This window comes from Aspergillus pseudonomiae (assembly GCF_009193645.1).
Source record: "Aspergillus pseudonomiae strain CBS 119388 unplaced genomic scaffold BDV37scaffold_20, whole genome shotgun sequence".
In the NCBI taxonomy this organism is placed as follows: domain Eukaryota; kingdom Fungi; phylum Ascomycota; class Eurotiomycetes; order Eurotiales; family Aspergillaceae; genus Aspergillus; species Aspergillus pseudonomiae.
Window position 1 is genome coordinate 64,734 of NW_022476012.1, and position 14,402 is coordinate 79,135.

General features: G+C 49.3%; 5 protein-coding genes across 5 annotated transcripts; 4 read left to right on the top strand and 1 right to left on the bottom strand.

Annotated features, from left to right (window-relative positions):
• Nucleotides 1-77: 77 nt before the first annotated feature.
• On the bottom strand, nt 78-3,823 carry BDV37DRAFT_270315 (RBR-type E3 ubiquitin transferase; the record flags this gene model as incomplete). Its single annotated transcript, XM_032084534.1, has 2 exons — nt 78-1,919; nt 3,812-3,823. The coding sequence occupies 2 exons, from the start codon at nt 3,821-3,823 to the stop codon at nt 78-80; spliced, it is 1,854 nt and encodes a 617-aa protein (XP_031943151.1).
• Nucleotides 3,824-4,726: 903 nt separating this feature from the next.
• Nucleotides 4,727-8,584, top strand: BDV37DRAFT_244139 (FAR11/STRIP family protein). The gene is made up of 5 exons (XM_032081501.1): nt 4,727-6,911; nt 6,962-7,068; nt 7,123-7,289; nt 7,344-7,473; nt 7,527-8,584. Exons 1-5 carry the CDS (start codon nt 4,962-4,964, stop codon nt 8,365-8,367), a joined length of 3,195 nt encoding a protein of 1,064 aa, XP_031943152.1. The 5' UTR covers nt 4,727-4,961; the 3' UTR covers nt 8,368-8,584.
• A 55-nt stretch (nt 8,585-8,639) lies between these two features.
• On the top strand, nt 8,640-10,154 carry BDV37DRAFT_83334 (ribosome biosynthesis protein MAK16). The gene is made up of 2 exons (XM_032091305.1): nt 8,640-8,786; nt 8,946-10,154. Exons 1-2 carry the CDS (start codon nt 8,725-8,727, stop codon nt 9,853-9,855), a joined length of 972 nt encoding a protein of 323 aa, XP_031943153.1. The 5' UTR covers nt 8,640-8,724; the 3' UTR covers nt 9,856-10,154.
• BDV37DRAFT_83335 (uncharacterized protein) lies at nt 10,155-11,381 on the top strand. The gene has a single exon (XM_032091306.1). The coding sequence runs from the start codon at nt 10,453-10,455 to the stop codon at nt 11,170-11,172; it is 720 nt and encodes a 239-aa protein (XP_031943154.1). The 5' UTR covers nt 10,155-10,452; the 3' UTR covers nt 11,173-11,381.
• Nucleotides 11,382-12,571: 1,190 nt separating this feature from the next.
• Nucleotides 12,572-14,287, top strand: BDV37DRAFT_270320 (putative MFS sugar transporter; the record flags this gene model as incomplete). Its single annotated transcript, XM_032084535.1, has 2 exons — nt 12,572-13,136; nt 13,173-14,287. 2 exons carry the CDS (start codon nt 12,572-12,574, stop codon nt 14,285-14,287), a joined length of 1,680 nt encoding a protein of 559 aa, XP_031943155.1.
• Nucleotides 14,288-14,402: the final 115 nt, after the last annotated feature.

Here is a 14,402-nt window from a genome sequence, read left to right on the forward strand (position 1 = left end):
TCATACATAAGTTGGGCGTTGACACATAAATACAGATGTCCCGAAGGGACGCCTTTTTCGAATATGCAGGTCATGCATCAAAAATCATCATCCAGTTCGTCGCTATCCCATTCATCTTCTCTATCGTTCTGGACCAGTTCCAAAAATCGTTGAAGACCAGGTCGTCTAATTGCTTCAGGATCAGGGCGGCCTCGTACCTCAGCCATTGCCCGTGCCTGTGCTTGTCGCTCAGCCGCTGCAGCCCTGCCTGCTGCATCTAAACCATTCAAGTTACGTCCATCTTCGCGGCGCCCAGGACCACCAGCTCTCTGGTTGACACGAGGTGGTGCCGGAGCAGGAGGTGGAGGGTGACCTTGGCGCCTAAAGTGATGATCGCCATCGTCAAAATCCCAGGCAGGCTGGTCCTCATCATCACTGCTGTCGAAATCTATCAATTCATTTGGGATCTGATGGAGAGCTTCGGCCCCATCAGGGTTGATTCCATCACCACCCTCTAGGTCCCAGAGTTTGTTGTAGCATGAACTGTTACCATCGTTAAAATGGCGATAAGGATTGTCCTCCGAGAGCCAGCTGGAACAGAGATAGCAAAAGTGGGTGTCGCATTTGAAGCAGATCATATGATTGCAGCCCATGCGTTTCTGACAAGGTGCATCGCATGTTGGGCAGGCTGATGTGTACAGCCTTAGATACTCCTCTGTCGCCTTTTCCTCTGCGGATAATTCTGCTTCCCGGCGGGGGAAGCACCGTACAAGCTCGCCATGCCACCCTTTCTTACACACACAGCAGAAGGCATAGTTGCAGTCTTCACAAACAGCCACTCGATCCGCCATAGGAGGCAGCTGAGCCTCATCCCCATTCGGGTCGAACACAAGTCCTACATCCTCATCATCGGAGGGATCTAGATCATCCGACATGGGGTCAATAGGCTTGGGATGCCTCTTCGAGCGAGCTGCGCCTTGGCACCACTGACGTGGGCAGTATATAGTAGACTTATCGGCTTCAAGTTTCTTCTTCCGTTTCAAAAAGACATAACGCTGTACTGTTTCCTGCTCCAGAGGAATTTGCAGTAGCTCGCTAGGGCTCAAACTCCGGTCGTTTTTCTTGCGTCTTTTGGGTTGCCCTTCCTGGCTTCGTACAAACTTGTCTTCCTTGCCGCAATCCGGAGCCAGACATTTAACACTCTCCACGTCACCTTCCGTGATACATGTATTGTAAAAGTCCTGAAGACAGGGCACACAGAAAACGTGCGAACAAAGTAAGAGCCGGTGGCAGTTTACTCCTTTTTTCGGCTCAAGACAAACTCCGCACTCGAAAGTCTCCTGCTCAAAGGCTTCTCTCTCGGCCTTATTGTTGTGATCTAAGAGTGCGATTTTAAGCTCTCGGGGGAGCCTGACTTCACCGTCGGGTATGTCATCAATACCAAAAGCTGCCTCGGCTAATTGTTGAAGATGGTCGATATAAGTATATACAACGAGATCCCTCCCGCATTCTTCCCAGAGGCGTTTCCCATCATCTAATAGCTTGGAGATGATCGAAGAGGGCAGCCACGCAGGATCTGTGCTAAGCTTAATGATTGGGGATTGCTCTGATGGGTAGCCACCGGGCAATTCGATTTCCAGACAAAGCGGGGGCAGGTGTGATAGGACATGCACATCTTCATCGGAGCTTGCCGTGGTGCCTCCATCAACTGTTTTGGTTGCGAAGCCCAAGCTAATTTCACTAACATCAAGGGATGTGGGCGGAGTCAGGACAGTTGGAAGTTCAGTCTCCGAATATTGCTCGAAACAGATCCGTAAAGGTGGTGAAGGATTGACAGGTATATCTAGAGTTGCCCTAAAAGAGAACGAAGGGTCGAGCTTGATTTCCGGATAGATGGCCGCGATAGATGACAGCTCAACAGAGCGTTCGTCATCAAGCAACTCGGTATCAGTCATATTAGGGTAAGGCCGTCACAAAGAAGGAAGGAAGAAGGGGATATGCAGGTCGGTTCTCTATTCAGGGTGGGTGGTTGATGAAAGGTGGCGAGGCAGATTCTTTAATGGAATGTTCCTGACACAACCATGGTATATGTACCGCTTAAAAATATCATGCCTTCGAGGATCTCTGGGTGAGGGTGTCTGCGAAGGGAAAAGGCGCCGATGAGTCTTCAAGTAGGGCCTTTGAGTCCGGGAAAAGGTTAAGAAGAGGAGTATGCAGCTAAACCGTCGATTAGTAAATCACCAGTTATAGATTAACAGTGATAAGCTGCAAGAAGGCTGGATGTCATTCTTGTGGCAACGGCGAAATACGGAAGAACCGAGCGAGAGGGACCCATGATCCTTTCTTACTTTTCAGGTACTGCGACAGATTGTGACAGGCAGCGTAATTAGGGAGGGAATGGAGCTGTCAGACGGTAGAAATTCTGGCAGTGGTGAAGGTCAGAATGAATGGTCTGCGATAGGAGTATCTTGGTCGAGACAGAAAGACAGAACCAGATATCGGATTGAACGTGTGAGGAGAAGTGCGTCATGTTTTGACTGAAGGTCAGAAAATAAAAGGAAACGGAAAGGATAGTAAAGATGGAGTTGTCAATGAAATTTTGATTTCTCGGTTGCAGATCATGAAGTGTAGTGACTTCAGAGAAGAAGAGAGAAAGTGAAAAGGAATTGGAAACAACTCATAGACCGACAGAAACGCATGTGGTTTGAAGGACTTCAGGCATGATTTGCTGCCCGAGTCATTTTTTTGTTTTTTGTTTCTTGTAAGAGGCTTTTTTAAATTTTTCCTGACTTTTTTTTAAGCTAAGTAATTATTCATCATAATTAATATTTGCTTTTCTTTCGCTCTCATCATTTCATTTGACAATGATGTTTCTGCAACCTGAGGCACTCTTTTCCCCTCCCCCTCATTTTACGTTGCCGCTTTGACCATATTCAACTCCGTTCTTCCCCCATGAGCGGGAGACAAAAGCGGCGAGGGACACGGACTCCCGCCTGCCGAGCATGTGACATCTTTAAGAGGTCTGGGCTGTCGTAACCACGGGTTGCATTCATACTTAATTTTATACGCAATCGAGTTCTTAAGACTTAGTCCTGTTCTGAGGTTGAGGATTCCTTGGATAGTTCTACATCCATAATGTTTGTCGGTCAATGATACCTGCTTATTTATTTATCTCTTCCCGTCTAAGTTGAATCTATTATTTGCTTCTTCGGTACTCCCATCTTGTTGTCCTCGAACGGAGAACCGGAGAACGATTGAAGAAGCGGAAAGGGCAAGGAGGAGAGAAAAGAAAAAGACCATAATTTATTACAAAATAAGAACAATTTCGGTTAGCGATTTCGACTCATCAACATGACTGACACGCCACTGGCGTCTTTGTCTTTGACACATGTCCATTATGTAAGTTCCTTCGAATTTCCACGCGCGTTCTAGTGTGGTCAAGGAACTGATGAGGCATGTGTATCTATGGTAGAATCCAAACGATCCGCTCTCCTTTTTGTCGGCCTGGCTTGCCCTGGTTCCCCAGGCACTATGCGTGACCTACGTCACTCTTATTTGGGCGACAAGGGAAGTGGAGGTGCTATTGATGTTCGCAGGCCAGATGGGTTGTGAAGCATTGAACTTTGTATTAAAGCGGATCATTCAAGAGGAACGGCCGAAGCGTATGTCGATTGGCGGTCCATCAGACCGAGTTGTATTCAATCACTGACTGGAACCCTTAACACAGAAATGCTTGGTAAAGGCTACGGCATGCCATCATCCCATGCACAATTTGTCGCCTATTTCGCCGTGTATCTGGGGCTGTTCCTTATCTTCCGGCATAATCCCACACACTCCGAGCCATCATTCCATATTCTCATACGGATAGTACTTGCCATGGGATTGAGCGTTGGCGCCGGTGCCGTGGCCATCAGTCGTATATATCTGAACTACCATACACCCAAACAGGTTTTGGCAGGCTGTGGTGCTGGTATTGGGTGTGCATTTGCTTGGTTTCTCGTTACTGCATTCCTCCGGGCACATGGCTGGATTGACTGGGGATTAGATTTGACCATATCGACGCAGTTGAGACTACGGGACTTAGTGGTAAGTGAAGATCTAGCCGAAGCCGGATGGCAAAAATGGGAAGCAAAGCGGAAGTTAAAGCGTCGGGGACATATTAGTAGTAATTCCCGCTCTCCGAAGACCGACTGAACTGTACAGATGCTTGAGCTACGTATACTTCGTTTCTTAGATTTTGAAAGAAAGGGCATACAGCCTGGTGATTGTGATGCCCTTGGATTCACTTCTTTTAGCATACTGGTCAATATAAGTATAGACCATATACATGTGAAAGTCGCAAGCCCTTTGTGACTCTATTAGAAAGTTCCTATAATGCTTACACATGATAACCCATATTTTTGGGTTTAGGATATGAATCTTTAGAAGCTATAAGATCTGTCGTGTAGAATATTCTGGGTCCCGTACCAATTGAATATATGTTTAATGGCGGGGAGAGTCTAGTTGTATTCTCTTCAATAGGAACACACTACTGCTACATGCATAACGAAGGACACTTCGTAAAGTCAATTAAAGGTACGTTATAGAAAAATAGCAAATGACAATAGAACGCTACAACTCCAAAAAACCATTGATCCTGGTTCCTTGATATACCTCCGCGGTGCCTCGCACGTGATCGGTCTCGCCCGCAGATAGGCAATTGTCTCGGATTTCTGTCGCGTTGGCCGTCGTTTATCGAAACATGTTGCGGGAACTCGCCAACGCCGCCAAGAGACTCCATCATGTCTCATTAACTTCACTGATTAACATGCCAGGCCTTGTCTATTCTGCACCCAGGTCTACTATTAGCAAATTATAACCTCAACACATATTTACCCTCTCCTTTCTCTTTGTTTTGTCAAGAACAGATACCCCTGATATTCTTGCACATTTTACATTTAGTTGTTAAAAGAAGCGGGAGATAAGCTCCCAGAGCCCAAAAGATGGATGATACAGCAGAGTCTGCCGATACGGCAATGTCAGAACACCACATTGTCAAAGCGGATGAGGTCGACCAAACAGGGACAGATATCTCCCCTGTCCCAGACGATCAGCTGATGGAAGAAGTCGCCGAGGGCCTACGGCAGGAGCGAGTCTCAGGAAGCACACCATCTGCCCCAGGTGAGGCTGGAAAACCTCACCGGCGACCGGAGTTGCGTCGTGATGCTGCAGCTCCGCCGCCGCCTCTACAGCCTCCACCACCGGCTCCAGTGCAACAGAACTTAGAAAGGTCCACGGACTCACTAAGTCTTGCACAACTCAGGCAATTCGTGCAGGAGATGCCGAGGGTCGAGCAACCTGCGTATGCATTTGAGTATGCTGATTCTCAGCCATTTGCGGAAGAGATCGAAGAATGGTTCCAGTACAGCGAGTTTGACAGAGCTATGCTAGTGGGCATGAAATCGTCGTTCGAGAAGCAGTGGACTTCTTTCCTTGAGTCCCATAATGCTGAGTCCTCGCAGCTTTCATGGGTAGATACTACTGATGATCAGCGAATGGCATTCATGGCTCAGGTGGTAAATGGCATACGGGAGCGCGAGGTCTCGGTGCGCCTTGAAGCCCTGGAAGTCGTTTGTTATATTGTGACTGGCGTATGGGGTACCACTGCCGGGAGAACTGTAGATGATTATCCTGAAGATCCGTCTGACAAGGAAGCCGCAGAGGTCCCGAAATTTAAGTCATTACAAATCAGTTGGATCGAGAATGGTGCCAACATGGTTCTTGAAAGCTCAGGCCTGGCGCCGTTGCACGAGTGTTTATGCCGCGTTTTTGAAAGAAATCGTGCCTCTTATAGTAGTGAATCTGCTGGCGCTGGGCCCGAGGGTACGAACCCAGCATCTCTCGCTGCCATGGAGCGTGAGGCAAATTTGGTCCTTACGGCTTTTTACATGATCGTGGAGGTTGGTAGGAAACAAGAGGCCCGAGATCCACGGCACACACCGTTAAGAGATGCCCTGATTGGCTTGAAACCGAATCTATTGGTATTCCTGGTTGAGGTTATCGCACGCCTACGATGGGATGACTCTGCTAACATTCCACTTACGAGAATAATACTCTTGTTTTGGAAGTCTTTGCTCCTATTCTTTGGCGGCAGTGACGAGTTGAAAAGAGCCAAGGAAGAGTTGGAACCAACATTTAAAGAAAGGGAGGATGATACGTCTCGCAGGACGCCTTTTCTGACTGCATCGCCTCTCGATTATCACATATTTCGGCAAGAAATTACTTCTAAATACCCGGCCTACAACCCGCCACCACCTGTAGTTCCTCTGGAACTGGAGAACAATTCTATTCTCCCTCCTCTTCCCCAGCATCCCAGTAGAGGAGCTTCATCTAATGGCCTCTTCTCTGGGGTCGGCCCATCTGTTGCAGGTGGTAACGGTTCAATCCTTCATCAGTCGGTCCACATAGCAACACCTGCGCCTTCCCCTCCTCCATCACCAATTGGCCCGGGGGGTAAAGCGGGGAAGAAGCAAAACTATCAGACGAACCAAAACTTTCCTTTCATGTACCCCCCTCTAGATGTTTCTAGCAACGACATTGGTGGCAAAGGCACAACCGAGCTCCAAGACGTGCTCGTAGGCAAGAGGTGGGAGGGAAGTGACGTACCAGCCTCAATCATCGAGGCCGGCAAACTTTTCTCGACACACGTCAAAATGACTAGAGCGATGCGACAACTTTGGGAAGAACGTGAACGGTTCATGAAATATGACCGCGGCTGGTATCTAGATGATAACGGGACCGCGTCTGATAAGAATATTCCCGACGAACTTCTCGAGGACTTCCAAGACTTAGACTTGAAGCAAGGAGAGAAGGACACTCCAGGGAGGTCTCTCATCAAGGAAACCGATGACGAAGATATCCAACGGCGCTTGGATGCCGTGGAGTCTTTCTATGTGGGTTTTCTCCGTATTTCGAAAAACACATGGCCTGACAAGTTTTCTAGACACAAGCACTGGTGCATTTGCAGTCCATCACTATCGTATTCTTGAAGATAATCCTGACGAACGTCAGTGCTATGGTGAACCAGACTCAAGGCGGCCAAGGAATGAGGTATGGGCCCTATCTCTGGTCTTCGTACTGAGCATTAAGTTAACATGTGCCTAGCGATGGTTACGGCGTTAATGGATCCGGGCCCGGGCCAGCGTCTATTTCCGAGGATTTGAACTCCGAGGCTGCTATTGAGGAACTTGACAACATTAGGCTTCGGGAGATTACTGGAAAAGCCATTTCAGGATCTCTATTACTTCTGATAAAGTGGTTTAAAAGATCTCGTAAGCTAATAACCCTAGTGCAGATCGGATGATATCGTTGCTGACCGAGCCTAGACATATTGAAATTTGAATATATGACGCAGTTGTTACTCGATTCCAATTACCTGCCGTTAATATTGAAGATGTTTGCCCACCAAGACATTGATCAAGCCGTGGCACAGAAGTTTGACCGCAAGGAGCTGGGGTACGCACCCTTCCAATTTTCACCCGCCGGCCAAAATTACTAACAAGAATAAGCTTCTTCCATTTCTGTCTTCTTCAGTCGGATCAACCGCCAGTACCATCGCATTCGGACGAGGAATCAAGCGGGGATGAGGCGGCTCCTCCCCCAATTGCTCGGCATCGACCAGACGTGGATCCAGGAAACTCTTCCATACGAGTACAATCCCCGGAGGACGACTTTGAAGAGTTCTTAAACGGACATGATCTCCCTCGTCCTGAGGTGGATGAGCTGGGATACCCTACTGCACCTCCCCCTAAAGAGCCGATCAAGGTGTTTTCATTCCGCAATTTCTTTTCTGCTATCAATTACTTGCATATCATGCAGAAGATTACCCGTGACAAAGCCCACCGATGTCTGTTGCTGGTGCAATATAAGTCTAGTACTATCCTTCGGAAAGGGCTGAAAATACCGGATCCGTATCTACGGTTCTACACCCTCAAGCTATTCAAATCACAGGTCCCTTACTGTGGCCGCAAATGGCGCCAAAGCAACATGCGTGTTATTACCGCCATCTACCTCTACTGCCGTCCGGAGCTGCGAGATGACTGGCTGGCGGGATCAGATATCGATGCGGAAGTGGAAGAAGCCTTGCCTCTCGAACAAGCACTCCGTGGCCTGACACACTGGTGGCACCTGCGGCGGTATAAAGACGTGATGGGCGGTGAGGAGGGCGCATCACTCATGGAAGAGGAGCGCGATTTCTTTGTGCGAGAGCTCGAATCAATGGGCTGGGGACTTGCAGGCGAGGAAATGCTCAATGGCACCAGCGAGGAAGCCGAGATGGCTGCTGCTGGTGGGCAATTACCAGAGGGAACTGAATGGGACGGAGGCCCATTGCAAATGGAGGGGTGGTGAGGCGGTTTTTGCATCGAGAGAATATGTTGCTTTATCATCTTAAAGTATAATGACAATCATGAGTGAAGTACATATACCCCAATAGATATGATCATCTGGCTCTCAGTTATATCGCACCAAGCACAATCTACTAATAGTAGCGAGATTAACCAGTTGTAGATGATGTTTTGCAATCGGTTGCCATTCCTGGCGAGTCTTATCGATAAGAAATTCTCACGTGACGACCACTGCGGCAACTTTTTTTTGCGGCAGAATTAATCGTTCTCGCAAAGTCTAGCCGCATAGCAAAGATACTTCTTCTCCCAACCACAACGGTTTAGGCCATTATTTTGAGATTCCTGGCCGGCTCTAGTCAAGATGTCGTCGGACGAGATTGTTTGGCAGGTTATCAACCAGCAATTCTGTTCCTATAAACTGAAGTAAGTTCGCGATGAAAATACTTGCATATCTCCCACCGAAAAAAAAAAAGAAAAGATAAAAGAGACACAACAAGCCAATGCGAAGGAGTAAACAAATGATAAAGGAATTTCCAAGTAAAAAAAAAAAATACATTATTTAACTAACACTTCCACCTCCAGAACAACCAAAGGCCAAAATTTCTGCCGAAACGAATACAATGTCAGCGGTCTCTGCAACCGTCAGTCTTGCCCGCTGGCCAACTCCCGCTATGCCACAGTGCGGTCGGATCCCGAAACTGGCGTGATGTACCTCTACATGAAGACCGTGGAACGCGCACATATGCCCAGCAAATGGTGGGAACGGATAAAGCTGTCGTCGAACTACGCAAAGGCGCTGGAGCAACTTGACGAGCGACTAATCTACTGGCCCAAGTACCTGGTGCACAAGTGCAAGCAGCGTCTTACGAGACTGACGCAGGTGGCTATTCGCATGAAGAAGCTGGCTAAAGAGGAGGAGAGACTGGGGGAGAGGATTGTGCCGAAGATGGCGCCTAAGATTCGGCGGAGAGAGGAAACTCGTGAGCGCAAGGCTGAATCGGCAGCCAAGGTTGAGCGGGCGATTGAGAGAGAGCTTATTGAGAGATTGCGCAGTGGTGCTTACGGTGAAGCGCCGCTGAATGTGGAGGAGGGTATCTGGAAGAAGGTTCTTCGCGGCCTGGAGCGCGCGGGTGAGGGTGAGCGTGATGAGGATCTTGATGATGGAGAGTTGGAAGATGAGGAGGAGGAAGGTGTTGGTGAGGTTGAGTACGTTAGCGACCTTGATGAGGAAGAGGATCTGGAAGATATTGAAGATTGGCTGGGTGCGGACTCGGGAGACTCCAGTGATGACTATGATGACGAGGACGAGGACAGCGACGAGGACAGCGACGAAGAGGATTCTAGCGAGCACAGCGAAGATGAGAAGAAGAAGCCCGCGCCTGGCTTTAAGAGGAAGCGTCCTGCTCCCCAGGCTAAACCCCGGAAGAAGGGTCCTCGGATCGAGATTGAGTACGAAACCGAGGGCGTTGGCAAGGAGAATCTCTTCGCATAAGACGGGGGCCTTTCTTCAATATTGGAAAATACCGACTAAAACAAAAAAGTACTCTGGTCTGTTGTATTTTGCACGGCGTTGTCTGGTTGTTGTCTCTGAAGTCACATCTGCTACGATCGGGCGTCATACCCAGTCTCTGCATAGTTTACAAACACCTTCCTGGTCCTGCGGATTTAATATGATTTTTACTCTTATTTTTTTTTTAACAGACTCTCAAGACCCTGGGGATAAAGTGTTGGTAACTGATAGTGACCCATGGTAGATATACTCCGTTCTCCTGGAAGATAGGTGTCACGTGCCGGGATGAAACAAGCGAGTGGAGCGCCAAGTGTAATGACTTAATGAAGCCAAATTAACCTCCTGGCAAAGAATGTGGCAGACACTTTCTGTCTCCTACTTGGGCGGCTGTTAGTTGAGATATCGTATCCATTGTCATTGTAACCCGCATTGCCGTAACCGCCAGCTTCGATTCTTTCGTCGAGCATTCCAGTGTTGTCGCATTCGGTTCGGTCCACACCGCATCAACCTTGCCGCCATCGAACACCCCGCCACTATACGAACGTTCGGTGTCACTCCTGAACAACGACGCACAACACAATGTCTTCCTATTTCTCTTCCCTCACGTCCTCATCGGCGATCTCGAATCTCGGCACCCGCCTGACGTCCCTTCGCCGGGCGATCACTCTAGGCGACGAGGCGGACGACCCGGACCACGAGGACTGCTCTCACATCTCCAACGTTCTACGCGCCTATTATAGCGAGAAAGGCCGCCCGTTTCCCGGTTGGCTGCCCCCCAACCCTAAAGCCCCAACACCTGCGCCGGCTCGGACCATTGCGACGACTCAAATCCAGTCCGGCGCTCATGGTTCGGCTCCTGCAACCGCGACGTATGGACGTGGTAGTGGTGGTGGATTAGGTGATCTGTGGGGTGATTCGGGGTCGGCACAACCTCCCACCTCTCAGACGGCTAGCTTGCGGCGAGGACGGGCTGCTGGTAGCATGGGTGCGCCGTTGGCACCCACGAGCAGTGCGCCCCCGGGGTCTATCGCAACACCGCCCAGTCAGTCGCCTACCCCGCCCTCTCTGCACCCGGGCGGAGCGCGACCATTGCCCAGCCAGCGAGCTGGATCATATCAATCGCTGTCCGGCACTCAACCTCTGGAACGGGCAGCTTCGGCACAAGAAAGGCTTCGGGCTAGATTACATGGAGGCCGGTCGCCTAGTCCCGGACAGAACCCGAACGGTCGGCCAGCTTCACCATACTATGGCGGATCGGATCCTAGCGTACGAAAACCGGTTGGGGGAAGGATGCGATGAAAAAAAAAAAAAATCTTTTTAAAAAAAATTAGCCAAAAAAATGGAGCCCTCCGAAACAAAAATTTTCCTAGCGGTTCTCTAGAAGTTGGCTTTACCGGGGAAACCAGGAAGAAGTGATCTGACGCAGAGGATGGATACCCCACCGAGAAGGCAGGTACTGCTGGTTAGTGTCTGTGTTGTCCAGAGGACCTCACTTTTTTTTCTTTATTATTTCTCTGTTCATTGCTTCTCGACTAATTAATGTAATTTGGTGTGCTACTGATACATGTACAGCGTGGAGTACTAGAGACAGGCTAGAGAGTGCTTTGACTTTTTAGCCAATGTGATTGATATCATGTGATTGTATAGGGCGGAAGAACGAACAGCCACCACCTATGTAGTGAGTACTAGTATGTAACAAGAACGACAATAGGTGGATAATAACAATTTTACTCCTACCAGATTCGGAGCAGAGCAAAGTAAATACCACACTTGTTACCTCACGAGAAATGGAGACCCCCCACGTTTTCCAGGGTTGGGACGAATGGTTCGATGCAACTAAGCCTTTCCTGGCGGAATCTTAAACGAGGAACGGGCGAATGAGAGGCTCGGGTGGGCAGATGGAAGGTTTCCTCGTGCTGGGCGTTTTCTCCCTCTGATTTTCTCTCCGATGGCGCTCCATAAATCCCTCAATTGACCTTCTTCCATTGGATACATGTTCGACACTTTACTTGAATAAACCCGGAGAGTCCCCGAAATTCTACCGTTGCCGGACTCGGCTTCTTGAATTGTCGTAGGTTTTGCCCTCCACGGGGAAGGTTTATTTGCCGTGTGGGGATCGGCGCTCTCCTCTATTTTCTCCCCTTCCCGATGGTCTCCATGCGGAGTGATTCCGGAGTTTTCACCCAACAACATTCCGTCTCCAGGTCTCCTTACTCACGGTCCCTCTTGTCTTGACGGTACACATTCCTTATTCAACCCGAGAAAGAAAAAGAAACAAATGTTTTTCCTTTTTTAACTCAGGGCCATGACGTCTCCACTGTCTCGTTGGCTACCAATGATCAATCTCATAATCAAGTCATCTAGTCATCGAGTAATCTACCCCAAGATATTTTGCATTGATTCTGCTGCCCCCACAGTCAGGTGCCGTTCGGTGCGACAAAAGCCTGTAGAGTTCTTTGGGGTAACGTGCCTGACAATGGCCTTATAAGTCCCGTGCTGTCTCGGCTGCCTGACCTTCTCGCTTTTCCTTTTCCTTCCCTTTCTTCTTTTCTTCCGTAGTTGCTAAATGATTCCTTTCCATCTCCCCTAGTACCTGAGAGACACTTGTTGGTCTATCGGTTGGCTATACCATCAACACCCCCCTTGTATTATAAGTTCATACCCACCCCTAGTATTTCCAACGATATCAGCCTCCATCATGGGGTCTCTAAAGGATGTTGAGGCCTCCCATGATGACCACAAGGATGCCACGGCCGTGGAGATGGATGATGTCCTCCAGGACCCCAAGGGCACTGCTGCCTTTGACGAGGCTGCCATGGATATGGAGCTCCAACAACTGGAGAACCAGTTGCGGGAATTGAAGAAGTCACGCTTCGAGGTCTCCCTGTCGAACCCGGCCTACTTCACTTATATCTTAGTCGCATTTGCCTCCTTGGGAGGTTTACTCTCCGGCCTGGATCAGTCCTTGATCAGTGGTGCCAACCTCTACATGCCTGATGACCTGCACTTGTCTGACTCGCACGCCAGCTTGGTTAATGCCGGTATGCCACTGGGTGCCGTGGGAGGTGCGCTAATCCTTTCTCCGGCCAACGAGTACTTGGGCCGTCGTATGGCTATTATCGTATCATGCATCCTCTACACCATTGGTGCTGCCTTGGAGGCCGGCGCGGTCAACTTTGGCATGATGTTTGCGGGTCGTTTCATTCTGGGTATGGGTGTCGGTCTGGAGGGTGGTACCGTTCCGGTTTATGTTGCTGAATGTGGTATGTAACCAAACATCTGCCTTGTTCTCGCCGCAGTCGGGCTCCATCCGCTAACTATTACAGTCCCATCACGGATCCGTGGTAACCTGGTCTCGCTGTACCAGCTAAACATTGCCTTGGGCGAGGTCCTTGGTTATGCAGTTGCTGCCATCTTCCTTGACGTCAAGGGCAACTGGCGCTATATTCTTGGCTCGTCCCTGGTCTTCTCAACCATTCTTTTCGCCGGGATGCTGTTCTTGCCCGAAAGTCCTCGTTTCTTGATGCACAAGAACAAGCCGGTGGAAGCATATGGCGTTTGGAAAAAGATCCGTGGCTTCGAGGATATAGATGCCAAGAGCGAGTTCCTAGGTATGCGCCAGTCGGTGGAGTCAGAGAACGAGGAGCAGCAGCACACCAAGAAGTACGCCTGGATGGACTTCTTTACTAATCCTCGTGCTCGTCGCGCCATGGTCTACGCCAACATCATGATTGTCCTCGGCCAGCTAACGGGTGTGAACGCCGTAATGTACTACATGGGCACTCTTATGGAGAATATTGGTTTCGATAAACGGAACAGTGTCTTCATGTCGCTAGTGGGGGGTGGTTCTTTGCTGATCGGCACGATCCCCGCGGTCATGTACATGGAGAAATTCGGACGGCGTTACTGGGCCAATACCATGCTGCCGTGCTTCTTTATCGGTCTTGTTTTGGTTGGCGTGGGCTATCAAATTAATCCCGAACGGAACCCAGTGGCCGCCCAGGGTGTCTACCTCACCGGAATCATCCTCTACATGGGTTTCTTTGGCTCATACGCTTGTCTGACATGGGTTATCCCATCTGAGGTGTTCCCCACCTACCTTCGTAGTTATGGTATGACTACTGCCGACGCCAATCTGTTCCTCTGCTCGTTTATCGTCACTTACAACTTCACCGCCATGATGAAATCTATGACCCGTATCGGTCTCACTCTGGGTTTCTACGGTGGCATCGCCGCAATCGGCTGGGTCTACCAGGTCATCTTCATGCCGGAAACAAAGAACAAATCTCTGGAAGAGATCGATGAGTTGTTCTCTAAACCCACGTCATACATCGTCAAGGAGAATATGAAGAGCACTGCGCAGGTCATCCGGGATCTCTCCCATTTCCGGTTCAAGAAAGTGTTCAGCCCTTAGTCTCACCAAGAGACCCGTTCTTATCTTAATCTGCTTGGGGCTGTGATAGACGCCCCCGGGGATATCTCTCTTCTTCAACGATTCAGAAGCAGAGGTGATGAGCAATGCTGTGTTA

Coding starts and splice junctions, on each gene's coding strand:
- BDV37DRAFT_244139 (XM_032081501.1), top strand. CDS start 4,962: ATGGATGATACAGCAGAGTCTGCCGATACGGCAATGTCAGAACACCAC. Junction 7,069..7,122: donor CAAGGCGGCCAAGGAATGAG/GTATGGGCCCTA, acceptor ACATGTGCCTAG/CGATGGTTACGGCGTTAATG. Junction 7,290..7,343: donor AAAGTGGTTTAAAAGATCTC/GTAAGCTAATAA, acceptor GACCGAGCCTAG/ACATATTGAAATTTGAATAT.
- BDV37DRAFT_83334 (XM_032091305.1), top strand. CDS start 8,725: ATGTCGTCGGACGAGATTGTTTGGCAGGTTATCAACCAGCAATTCTGT. Junction 8,787..8,945: donor TTCTGTTCCTATAAACTGAA/GTAAGTTCGCGA, acceptor TTCCACCTCCAG/AACAACCAAAGGCCAAAATT.
- BDV37DRAFT_83335 (XM_032091306.1), top strand. CDS start 10,453: ATGTCTTCCTATTTCTCTTCCCTCACGTCCTCATCGGCGATCTCGAAT.